We start from the raw sequence: 12,058 nt of genomic DNA, 5'->3' as shown, positions 1-12,058 counted from the left end.
TTGTCTGAACTAAATCACTTCATTAGGATTATTTGGAAGCGGCACAACACCTGTGCAAAGCGAGACCATGCCTCTCCCAACACAGCTGTGTGTGTGTGCTGGCTGTACGGTAACGCGTCAGAGGGCCCTGTGCTCTAAATCCCATCTGTGTAAACTTATGGGCACAGAGTCAGCGTGGACAGCATCTGGTGAATATTAATGTATAGTTTGTAATTGCTTATATAAAAAAACTGATCTGAGTTCTTTTTTAAAAGTGGGTTGAGATATCTGCTTTGTCATGAAAACTGCATTATCCATTCCCTAGTCTCTTCCATCTTTTGAGCAAAACATAAAAAGGTCGTTCTTAAAAAGCAATACAAATCTGCAGACTTTAACACACTTCCAATTTCAAACATAAAAAAGGTGCCATGAAGCATTTTACACATTTTATGCAGCTGACTGCATTAAAGCCATTATATGGGCGACTCGGGAGCAGTACGTGTTAACAATGGCACACAATGAAAAGCATCAATCATTCTTCAACTGAAGCCTAAATTGCAGTGAATTCGGAAGCAACGCAGAAAGACTGACAGGTGTTGTGGTAGGAGCTGCACCAGTGCGGATCTCACTAATGACTTCCTCGATGGCAAATTGGAAAAAGGATTGTGGATTCGGGACATGGCCCTTTTTAACATAACTCCAGTGAGTTCATCTGTGCAAAAAGTAAATACGTACTAATGGGCAATTTCTGAACTTAAATGACAAGAGAGTACTTGTGAATGCATTACCACTGTACGACATTGCTTTGCATCTCTTTAATGTTGTCTTTCATCTCAGAGAGCCTCAAAACCAGCAATCAGAGGAAGGAACAGAAGCACATTAACAAGCTAAACACTGAAGAGGAGGAGAAGAAAATTATGTTTCATAGTTGAAAGGTAGGAAAGGGTAGGAGCACAGATGCTCTCTGAATGTCAGGAATGTTAAACACGTCACAATCTTTACATGCAGAGTAAATGGTACCGAGGGCCAAATGCTTCAACTTGACCTATGAGGGTAGCATTGTGCCTTGCGAGATTAAGATGAAGGCAGTGTGTGAAGTCCTTGACCAAGGAGTGTGGAGATAACTGCGCGCAGGTACGCCACCTCGCTGGAGGATATATATATAATTAGCCTCTCGGGTTTCGGAGAGTCTGTAACCTCTCTTGCTCGCTCATGAATATATAAATATCATGTGTAATTCAACAACCAGTCCTCCAGGGGTCTCTGCCACTGCTACAATACAGTTGGAAGTGCAAAGATTATGCTGCAAAAAGAGATGTGTTTAACTCTGTGTACCGAACGGGTCGTCTTATGCCGCTTCTCCGGCAGCATAATTAGAAGCCAAGCGCGATGGGCCTAACCCCCAGAGATATTCAGACATTTGGTTTAAATGAAAGCCAATGCAGGTCCACAGATCTGCAGGTTCCTGAAAGTTATACGGCAACATTTTAAGAGCACAGGGCAGTATTTTAGACTGGGCTTTCTGAAATTTGGATCCGAAGGCTGGCTTGCTAGTTTGCTGTGGTTGGTTTGTGGAAGGCTAATCTACAAAGTGCCATCTGACCTGCTGCACAAAATTCCTTTACCTTTCATGCAGTGCACCACTGCCGGTACATCGAAAGAAGTTACTGAGCACAGACTCTCAATTTATTAGAAATGTATTGTAAATGTCCCTTCCATAAACGCCTCCTTTGCACAACCTTTCAAAGCCATATGAGGAACAGGAACGCAGGAGGAAGTGCACGAGGGGACATGAAAGTCGGTGAGGAAAGTAGCGGTCCCTAACGCTGGCAGAGGGGTGGATGCATGTGGAGGAGGCTTTTCGGGCTGCGAAGAGATGCCAGGCTCAGGGATTTCACCGGCTGACAGGTGAGAGATACAGGAGAGCCTGCCACGCTCCCACCCCTGTCACGAAAGTTGTTCGGCATGCGCTGTCATCAGAGGCACATAAAGGACAGCCAGGAGTTTGCCGTGACACAGAGCTTGAATACATTTAGCTTGTGTCGTGAGAAATGTGCCCGCGATGCAACTATCTCTGCTGTTTGTCACAATCCGACTAGCTTGCAAAAAGACGCTCGGCAGGACAAGGAGATTTCCCTCCGCTCTGCCGAAAGGAAGACTGAACCCACCAATCCTGCGAGTACAATGCCGCAGCAGATTAATAGCATAGGGGCCAAATTGTAACTGGTGCTCTACAGATGGTAGGCCTTTAACAGGACGGTGGTTAATTGCACTAGGCAACAATAGTTGTTGGACCCCCTGGGCAGAGCCATTACCATGATTTACTGGTTTATCCGGTCAAATTCAAAGACAGAGTGTGGCTGCAAATTCATTACTTCCTCTTTCCTTCTAATCGTGGTCGTCCCGTGCCGAGGGATGGGGTGGTCACGATCTCCAGGATTAAGAAGTGAATAAAAGTCCCAGAGGGGATCGGACGAGGAAAGTATAGGCTCCCGCGGGGGCCCTCCTTATTCATTCCTACCCATTTGCAGAAGGCGCGGCGGAGTGAGAGATGCTGAGCCGCAATTTATCTTCCCTCTCTCTCGCCCGCCCCCTCTCTTCCCCCCGAACCGCCTCCTCCCCCATAGATCATTAGTCTCACTTTTCATTAGAGAAGATCAATAAAGTGGATCAGCCACTCGTGGCACCCTCCTCCTGCACCGCCTACACCGACCACCGTCGCTGAGGGCACGGATAACGGTGAAGGTGGGCATGAGGAGGATGGATAAAAGCTAGCAGGTGGGAGATTACCAATATCTACACCGACCGGCCAATAGCGCAGAAACAGCATTGCTGAATAATAACCCAATAAAGTTTAATTAAGATTCAGTGACCTCTCCGGTTTAATAACGAAGATGTCGAGGTTGGCGGCAGGAAATTAAAACTGAAGACTTATGGGATTGCCATGGTTGGTCAGCAATAAATTTGTTTCTTCCCTGAACGGAAAGTCTTACCAATGACTTCTAATCATGACTTAATACTCCTCCCAATAATGCATCCATATTTCCCTAACTTACACAATATATTGCCACATGGAGAGCCATAACAGTAATAACGTAACGTATTATGTTCCCATTGGTAGGATGTGGGTGCGGTCATCACTCACCCAGGACGGTGAGGTGGGCAGGTCGAGAGCGCAAGGCAGCCGTGATGGCCTGGCATTCAAACACAGCGTCGTCCATCAGCTCCACGCGCTGTATACGGAGATGGTGCTCTCCTGACGTGTGGTCTCCGATCACGGTGTAGCGAGGGTAGCCTGTAGCGGAAAAAAAAAACACGGGCCTGAACACCACTTTAGTCTCTAGCCTCAAGTTAGTTTTTTTTTTTTCTTCTAATAATATATGGAAAGAGGAGCCCACTTGAGGGGGGTGGAATTTTATCAGAGAGCTTGCAGCTTTGATTTTTTAAAATTATTATTATTTCAGTACCTCAGCACATTTTATTACATTGAACCACTATGTAATTACCTAGGGCCATTTAAATTTAGAACAGCCAACTATATCATTATGCAAGCAATAGCCTATAGCAAATATCTTATACCATTGTGAGTGTCGACCATGCATTGCAATTGGCTGAGAGGCATTGTATGTGTAATTGATTATATCAGCAATTATAGATATCACTCTGCTTAGTTTGCCATGCAATTTAAAGTGATATGCATCTGAGTTAACATATGCGCATGCCGACTGTCATTAAAGAATGTTTTGAATGAACTAAAATAGCACGTTGGCCCATGTTTGCAACTCTTCTAGTCTCAATGGTGGCAAACAGATTCTGTATACTCAGTAGCTAGCGACAAACATCTGCTGCCTCTCAACCGTTCTGTAACCCCAGCAACACCGCAGTATTTGCAGGACGTGTGGAGACAGGCAGCGGCCTTGGCTTGCCCCTCTCTCACATCAGATGTCCAGACACCTGTCTGAAGCCAAGTGGCTGAATGGTGAAATGCTTCTGATGACCCCCGTCTGCTCATCGCAGAGCTCTGAATGGCTGCGCCTGATGAATTGCACACCAGCCTTTAATCACCACATTCACACTGCAGACAGGGACGAATGTTTTGCACAGATCAAGCATGTTTAATTTCTTTTACTCCTTTAGAAAATTCATGAAATATTTTACCATTTTCCAGAAAGAAAGACATCAAGTTGCATGACAACATTAAATGTAAAAAAGTATTTTTCTTTCAATGTCTAAAGTACAGCTGATGCAACAAGGCCAGTACACCAGCAACCTTGTCACATGACCGTGATCATCGTTGAGTCGCATCAATGACAAAAAAACTGGGTTTCTAGGACAAAATCGTTAGCTTTATAGGCTTTTCGTAACAGTTGCCATATGCAAAATCCGGATGTAATTGAGTGTGGCAGCCATCCACATGGTCATTTAAACATACATAGAGCTCGTGTTAACACCAAGTCAGACATGAGTGCTTTCGACAGTGAAATCCCATTACCTTTAAATATGAATTTGAAGAGGAAAAGGAAAGAGAAGTTTCTGTACGTTGCTTGGGCATGTCCGTGTTTTACTGCCACATAAAAAGATGGCACAGGCGTGTGGCAAGATTTATGGTTTAATAGTGCAGGCAGAGTGAGGCAGTTCTATGCAGACAAGAGTCTACTTAACAGTATGGCTGAAGGTGGCAAACTAGTGCACTTCAGATATCTATTAGCTAAATTTGCATAAGGAGATCACGTTCCTGTTGGAGGGGGGAAATACGATGAGAAGAGGTCATCTTTGATTTCACAGCCTCTCAATACAAACGAGTCCGGCAGTTCTCACACGGCTTCAGTTCTCCCTAATTATCAGAGATATGTGAACAGAAATGAAATTGGCTTTTTCGGTAATCCTTCTAAAAAACGCTAAGCCATTTTCCAATTCCAGGGGTCCATTCAAACGCAGAAGATGCACACACACACACGCAAAGTGATTTAATAAAAATTTCCTAGTAAAAGATTCAGCTTTAACGTAAACATGCCATTGCATCGGCCAAACCCCTGTTTGTCTACAGTTTAAGACACTAGGTTTCACAAGTGGCGCATCTACACTTCCCACCACTTAATATGTTGACTGACCCTGCATTTGGGCTTCAGCCAGTAAGTGTCTGGTGTAAGATATTGATTTTTGCCGGATCTATAAATGTGAGTCATGTTCGCTCTGGAGAATTCCCTCTTAACATAACCGTGACATATTGAGAAGTGGTTCCGTTAATGCCAGTGGTTTCCCTCACCCCGGGCATCAGCATGGACTTTTAGGCTATTAAAAAGTTCTGCTCAGATTAAAAAAAAAAATTAAGTGTGAAATATTCTGTTTTTTATTGAAACTGTTTAACCAAAAACTGAATTTTGAACCTATTTGGTTTTACGTAAAGTACTATAATGTCAGAATGGCCCTGAGAGCCCATTTCTCTTTTGGTCTGTTCTAGGGCCTGCAGTATATTTCTGGGAGTGAATTCACTAATGCTTTAAAACGAGGGTTGAAAGAGCACCATGTTTTATCACATAGCATTACGAGAGAGCTGAAAAAAAGGCAAAAAGAGCCGGGGCTGGGGACATAATGGTTTTTAAGTCCTTGAGTCTGGCCATTGAAACCACTATGCTACAAAATGCCAATTATTATCCATTGCTTCACTGGATCCCATTCACTTTTAATAGACCATGAAGAGCCCCTCATTTTCCCATTGAGGGAAGAGTTACAGCTGATTATAACACTTAATATTTCTCCTTCCCACATGCAGCTTTTAATCTAGCTATGCAGGTTAACACTGGTATGAAAACAAACAGAGAGAACACACGGAAATGATATTAAACACTCCAAGGATTTTTTACAGGGCATTGAATCATGTAGACTCAGAATTGCTTTGGAAAACAAAGAGACTGAAAGGTCACAGGAAGTGAAGGCTGGTCACACCGAGTAGCCTTGAGTAAGTAACACTAATGAGCATTGATGCAATATTCAATAGCGTTATTTATATTGCTGCCACAAAATTAATGAATAGAAAGCTCTAACTGTATTTACCCGATTGCTTACCTGACACCAAGGGCCCTGAACAGGTTAATTTATGCACAGATTTGTTATTGCCAAGTCAACTCAAGGTTACTCGCTTGCTCATACGCAACTCAAAAATGCAATCTCATACGTCATAAGGTTTGGCCCTCTAGTTAGCACGCAAAGAGACAGCTTGACCTCAGCAGGCTGTAGAGATGCCTTTTCAGCATTCATGTGTGATAAATGTATGCATGAACCTTGGATAACCCCCCTTCATAAGGTTGAAGCATAGCAATTTGTTTTATTCTGTATGTGTACGAATTCAGAGCATTAACCTACGCAAAAATGCTTAACCCCGTTTCCTACAGTATGATAGCATGCGGAGAGTGTAGCGTGCGTTGGAATACAGGCAGGAATTAAATAATACCCCCATCGATCTCAATGAATCGCAAAGACATCTCATGTCACCGAAAGCAAACAATGTAAAATAGCCCCATTAAGAGTAATGAATCCATCAGGGGTGGAATGGATTGGTCTTTACAGTGGATCAATGTTAGGAGAAATGGCTGCGAATGGGACAGTAATGGCTGTGTGAAAGAACAAGAGTGTCCCGCTGATGCTTGAAAAGGAGACAGGATGGCGATGGGCCATGGACCGGTCGAATTAAGAGTGCGGACGCATCAGAAGTTTGAAGGTTTCGAAACAACCCATATGGCCTCCGCCATGTTCCAAAGCCATATGCTGTTGCTCGGAGCTGAAAAGCTCCTGTAAGGGGGAGAGTTTTGGGTACTTGGACGAATGCATCATCCAGGACAGAACAAAGTTCACTGATAGCATTGCTCATCCTTCTGGCTTATTTTCCATTTAACTTTCATTTCTTGGATCGTTATTCACCGATAAAATATACTGAGCATCCATCTGGGAGATGGCAGGCTGTTGGTCTTCTCCCTGTTACACAGTCTCACAACATTGGTGCAGACAGTGCATATTCATGCTCTTCATTTGTGTTCTGGGTACTGCCTTGAGCCCTCTCCTCTCCCTCTTTAATTAGAAATGTAAGAGCAAAACAAGAGGCAGAGGGGGGCGTGAATCACTATGTGAAGGGCCGATTGGAATCAGGACTCTTTGTCTGCCGACACACTGTGGTGAATTGCAAAAGATTTCTCTTGTTTTAATCATCGCTCTGTCGAACAAAGTACGGAACTGCTGGCGTAGCTTCGACTATGAATTGCAGGGTAGACTCGCATTGAAATATGCTTCGCAATATACGTTGCCGCTCTCTTTTATGTCCACAGCTGTCTCGCTCGTGCACGTAGCAATAGATAAGACATCACTCTTTATGGCCAACTGTATTACTTGTCGACGCAGGCAACGGCGATAAAAAGAGCAGCTGTGCGACATTTTATTTAGTTAAGTGTCATTCTTCTCCGAGCCTAGCTCTTACCCATTCCTGAAGCTGTTCTTGAAGCACAAACACCACAGAGCGGCTAAAAAAAAAAAAAAAAAAAAAAGCCAGGGTACTTCATTAGAATTCGTCACAGTCGTCTGCACCTTCGCTCGCCACTGATCCTCATAAATGGCGAAGCGGCTCGGGCCCGGTGGTGAAACGGGGAGCGGGTCAGCCCCAAGCCCTTGTCCGAGACCATTAAACCGACGCTGACGCGCCATTACGTGTTCACTTTCAGTTACCCCGTCCCCATACGAGACCAAGTACATTGTAAATGCACTGCAACCTCGTACCCTAAACTCGTGCGGCTCGTCCTCAGCTCGAACGCCAGGCCTTTCATCACCGGCGTTTACAGCCAACACCAGTATCTCGGGGGCCTGATAAGCGAAGGTTAGAGAACGGAGGGGATGTAATGGAACACGGTTTTCCCATGGAGATTTAATTAAAGGGTGCTATCAGTGACAAAGCAGCGTGCAAGAACCGCCACTGAAGGTCAGGGGCGACGAGACCAGAGGTCTCTGATGTAATACATATTTAATGGCGTGGATCGTGAGAGGGCCAGGTTTTAAGGGCCTCTGCTGGGGCCTGTGTCATGGCCCTGCATGAAGAGCACTTTCGGAGAAACAATGGAGGGGTGCGGCCGGCGGGGCGAGGGAATTAAAGCAATCCATTGAGCCTTCGGTGAGGCTATAATTTTTCCGCAAAATAAGATAGTCCCAGGTTTACAGTAACAAAGTGCATTTTAGCATGCCGTCAATTGCCCAAACTACGACCCTTTATTGTTTTAACTGGGTTTATTTGGCAGCCACGATAATAGGTTTGTTTGCCGCAGCATTAATATGGATTAGGTGCAGTTGAGGGACCACTTTATAAGGACAAGAGGGAGTGTAAGCCACTGACATGACAATGCAGTGAGTGTTTCTTCAAATTAAACTATTAAGATAATTGCACAAGTGGCACGTTTAAATTAGCAGAGTACCATTAACAATCCAAACGCACTTGTGCTGAGCCATATTTATTTTGATCATTTTTTTCCTTAAAAAAAATATTGTTTTGTCTTGCCCCAAATTAGAGTTTGCCCTTTATGATTGCTGATTTGGAAATGGAGGAGGTCCGTTTTTTCTCTCTCCCTCTGAAACTGCTCTCTGAAGGCTAAGCCGATAGGTAAAACACATTTGGGTTTTTTGCAGAAATTAAAATGTATTCTATGGCTGTGTCTGTGTAACATCTGGCATCCTCTTAACATCTTTTGAAAACAAGGAAATATGAGAGATGTATGCATTATGGGATGGAAACACGGTGGCCTGATGACTGCTAGCTGGCTGCAGTCAAGCTCAAAACATTAAAAAAAAATCTTCATGATGGTTGTTGTTCTTACACTGAATGCTGATGTAACCACTTCTCTCCACCTCACTCCCTAACTGGAGTTAATTAAGCAATGATACAAAAGGGGTGTAGTAGCCTAGTAACACACTCGCCTATGAACCAGAAGGTCACAAAGTCCCAGGTTCAAACCCCACTTATTACCATCATGTCCCTGAGTGTCTCCAGGGGGGGACTGTCCCTGTAACTACTGATTGTAAGACACTCTGGATAAGGGCGCCTGAGAAATGTGGTACCGTGGGTAGCCTACAATTATGGTTTACCCTTTATCTATATTATCTACAGCAATTTAAGGTTAGTCTTTGTTTGTTTCATAGTGATGTTGTGACTTATCCCTACATTTTGGGAATGTTTGAGAAACATCTCCAGAGCTCTCCTACCTGACAGGTCTCGTCCCACGCCGAGGGCCAGGCCATCTTTGATCCACAGCACAACTCCGATGTAGCCAGGTATAGAGCATGGCAGTGTGACGGGCTGGCCCGCCACAACCACCAGGTCCTGGGGCTCCTGGGAGAACATGGCCCCCACCCCTGAAAGAAGGGAGAAAGAAAAGGGCCATCAGAAAAAGTGCTCATGATATCTGCAGACAGGAGGCTTTCATCTCCTGCGCATCCGTTCCCCTAAGTGCCATTTAGCCTTCAGAAACCATCTCGTCTCCTTCATGGCACCTTGTACAGTAGGACACATGCTCGCAGAACACTCTGCGTGAGGAGTTCATCAGCCTAATTTTGTCCTTTTGGAGAAGCTCTTACGGCTGCACTGATACATCTGCCAACACCACGTCTCCGGCACTCTCGTTAACACGTTCCCTACATGAGCACTCCCCTGAACCTGAGAGATGGGGGAGGGATGTGTAGTGGGATGGAGGAAGGGCGGCTGGAGCGTAGTGAGCTTTTTAGGAAACGTGTGTCCTGGTGAGACCACATCACGTCAACGTAAACAAGCCCTACTTCAGCAAAAAGGCCAGAGGGGTAATTGGAAAGCCTTGTTGGAAGAATATAAAAGTAAGGAAAGAAAAGTCAAGTGAAAGGAGTGAGTGTAGAGAGAGGGAGAAAAAAATACAGTCTGGTCAGGCATTGCTCTTGAGCTTTTGTGCCACCCTCTGAAGAAGAGATTTTGCTGCAAGTCAGTTTTTCAGGCCCCTTTTCCCAGAGAAACTGCCATGGATTATTTTTAAGAAAACAACCAATGTGTCCTGGGATGTGTGTCTGTGTGTTTGTGTGTGAAGAGGCAAGTCTCGCCTTTACTTTGATCATTTTTTTTCTACAGCTTATACACAGAAAAGCACCACAGTGGACAGTGTTATTCTGAATTGTACAATTATCTTTCAATCCATTGAAAAATACAGTACCGTTTATTTAGAAATGTCATCATTAATGTCCGCAAATGTAAATGAGAATGAATGGGTTTTATGCATACATGTAGAGAGGAAGATTAATTGATTATTAGAAAACCCTTCACTATAACCGTAGTACAGCTGAAAACAGTTGCAATAAACAATAAAACTTGGTTTTCTGTTTGATCAACAAAGGTAGATTGGACTATAGTTTCAGTGCATCTGGATTTTATGTTACAGCATTATTCCAAAACGGATTAAATGCTAAGTTTACTTGAGGCTTTGGCAAAATTACTAAAAATAATAAAAACTGGGAAATCAAAAAAGGAAAGAAGGAGTGATAACAGGTGGTAGGAATACAATGCAGTGAGCTGAATCCATGGAAAGAATTACATTAGTAAATACATTAGTCATACTTTTGTCACATTTTCTGTGGAAGGTGATGGATGGCTTGTTAAGACGTAAACACAAAGTCCGTGGACTGATTTATACAAATTCTCTCCGGCAGAAAACCCCTCGCCGGGCGCCTGCCACCGCCTTTATTAAATCCGCGTTCCGAAAAGTGTCCGCAGACATATATTGGTCTCTTCATCTTCGCCGGCCGACAGGCTCTCCTGCACGCTTTCTTTTGTGAGTGTTGAAGCATGTGTATTTCTCTCTCTCTCTCTCTCTCTCTCTCTCTTTTTTCTGCCAGCCCTCACAATTTTATCCCGACAGCCCATGCTCGGGCCTGAGTGCTGAGGAGTTTATCTCGGCCGCATGTGCAGCGCCAGTCAGCTCGTGCGATCGGGGAGAGGAGGCAGGCCGGGGCTTCTTCTGGCATGTGTCAAAACAACACAGCACCGGGGTCTCCATTTCACCCCCACGTACCGCTGGCAGACAGGGGTGGTATTATCACCCACTCCAACCTGGGACGCAATCGATTTAATGTCGGAGACTTCGGCCTCCATACCCCGTTCTTCCCCCTTTCTCCCCCAACTCTATAACCGCTGCTTATATCCCCAGTCCCCACCTTGTCAGACCCCTCCTGTCATGGTCACAAATCAGACAGATTACAATGATTTTTCTCTGAGCTTGCCGCCGCCTTGCCTCCCCCAGTGTCAGATCTTTAGCCCCCTCGTAATTATTACTGCACAGCTTAGGATAATTATTTTGATTAAAACTAACAGCTAATTAGAATAACAAAAAAGACAAGTTATTAATAAATAAACAGTAGCAGGAAGGCCACTGCTGTTCATGAATGTCAATATTCTTATCTCAAATGTGCAGACATCAGAAAGTTTCCTCTTGGATGACGAATCTGGTTGTTTTTGTGCTTGTTTTGAAATGCTGTCAGTGGGTTTCTCAGTTTTTGACACGACACCATTAATGTGATGCTCGAGAGTGACGGGTGGAACAGCGGAGGGCATCTTTTTATTATTCAAATTGATTTCCACTTTCATTCATTTCATTGTTTCTTACTTTGAGATGTGAAATTTCAGTGACACGCAGGCCGATGAACAAGTAGTTAGCAGAGGTGTGCAGCGATACCACAGTTTGGATTTGTATCTGAAGTTATTGAGGCAGCAATATTACTAGTATTTAGTACAAAATGATGAAAGTATTTATAGCTGTATCAATTGTATTTTCGAATATTAAATTAGCCTTTGTCAGAATATACAGAGCATGCATTTATAGAGCATACATTATGCATGGTTATATATAGCTTAATGTTAAGTTATAACCAGTTAAGATTATTCAGTTCACTTAGTCTTTAGACTAGGTATGGACGACTTTATAATAGGTATGGAAGAAATCGTTTCTTATTTATTTGTGTTCAAGTATTTAGTCGGCAGATTTTAAAAGCTATTCGGCAGTTTTAGCATTGTTTTGTGTGAATTTTGGAGTTA

General features: G+C 43.8%; 1 protein-coding gene across 6 annotated transcripts in view; it reads right to left on the bottom strand.

Annotated features, from left to right (window-relative positions):
- kirrel3b (kirre like nephrin family adhesion molecule 3b) overlaps positions 1–12,058 on the bottom strand; it is a 145,584-nt gene that overhangs the window by 44,282 nt on the left and 89,244 nt on the right. For all 6 annotated transcript variants that reach the window (XM_029001654.1, XM_029001657.1, XM_029001655.1 and 3 more), the window contains exons 2-3: positions 9,214–9,363; positions 3,125–3,274 (exon numbers count right to left, since the gene is read on the bottom strand). In XM_029001654.1, coding sequence (XP_028857487.1) covers positions 3,125–3,274; positions 9,214–9,363 — 300 coding nt within the window. The remainder of the gene's footprint in view (positions 1–3,124; positions 3,275–9,213; positions 9,364–12,058) is intronic.

This window comes from Denticeps clupeoides, chromosome 13 (genome assembly GCF_900700375.1).
Source record: "Denticeps clupeoides chromosome 13, fDenClu1.1, whole genome shotgun sequence".
NCBI lineage: Eukaryota > Metazoa > Chordata > Actinopteri > Clupeiformes > Denticipitidae > Denticeps > Denticeps clupeoides.
The sequence above is the reverse complement of the archived record's forward strand: the minus strand, read 5'-3'. Positions and strand labels throughout refer to the sequence as shown.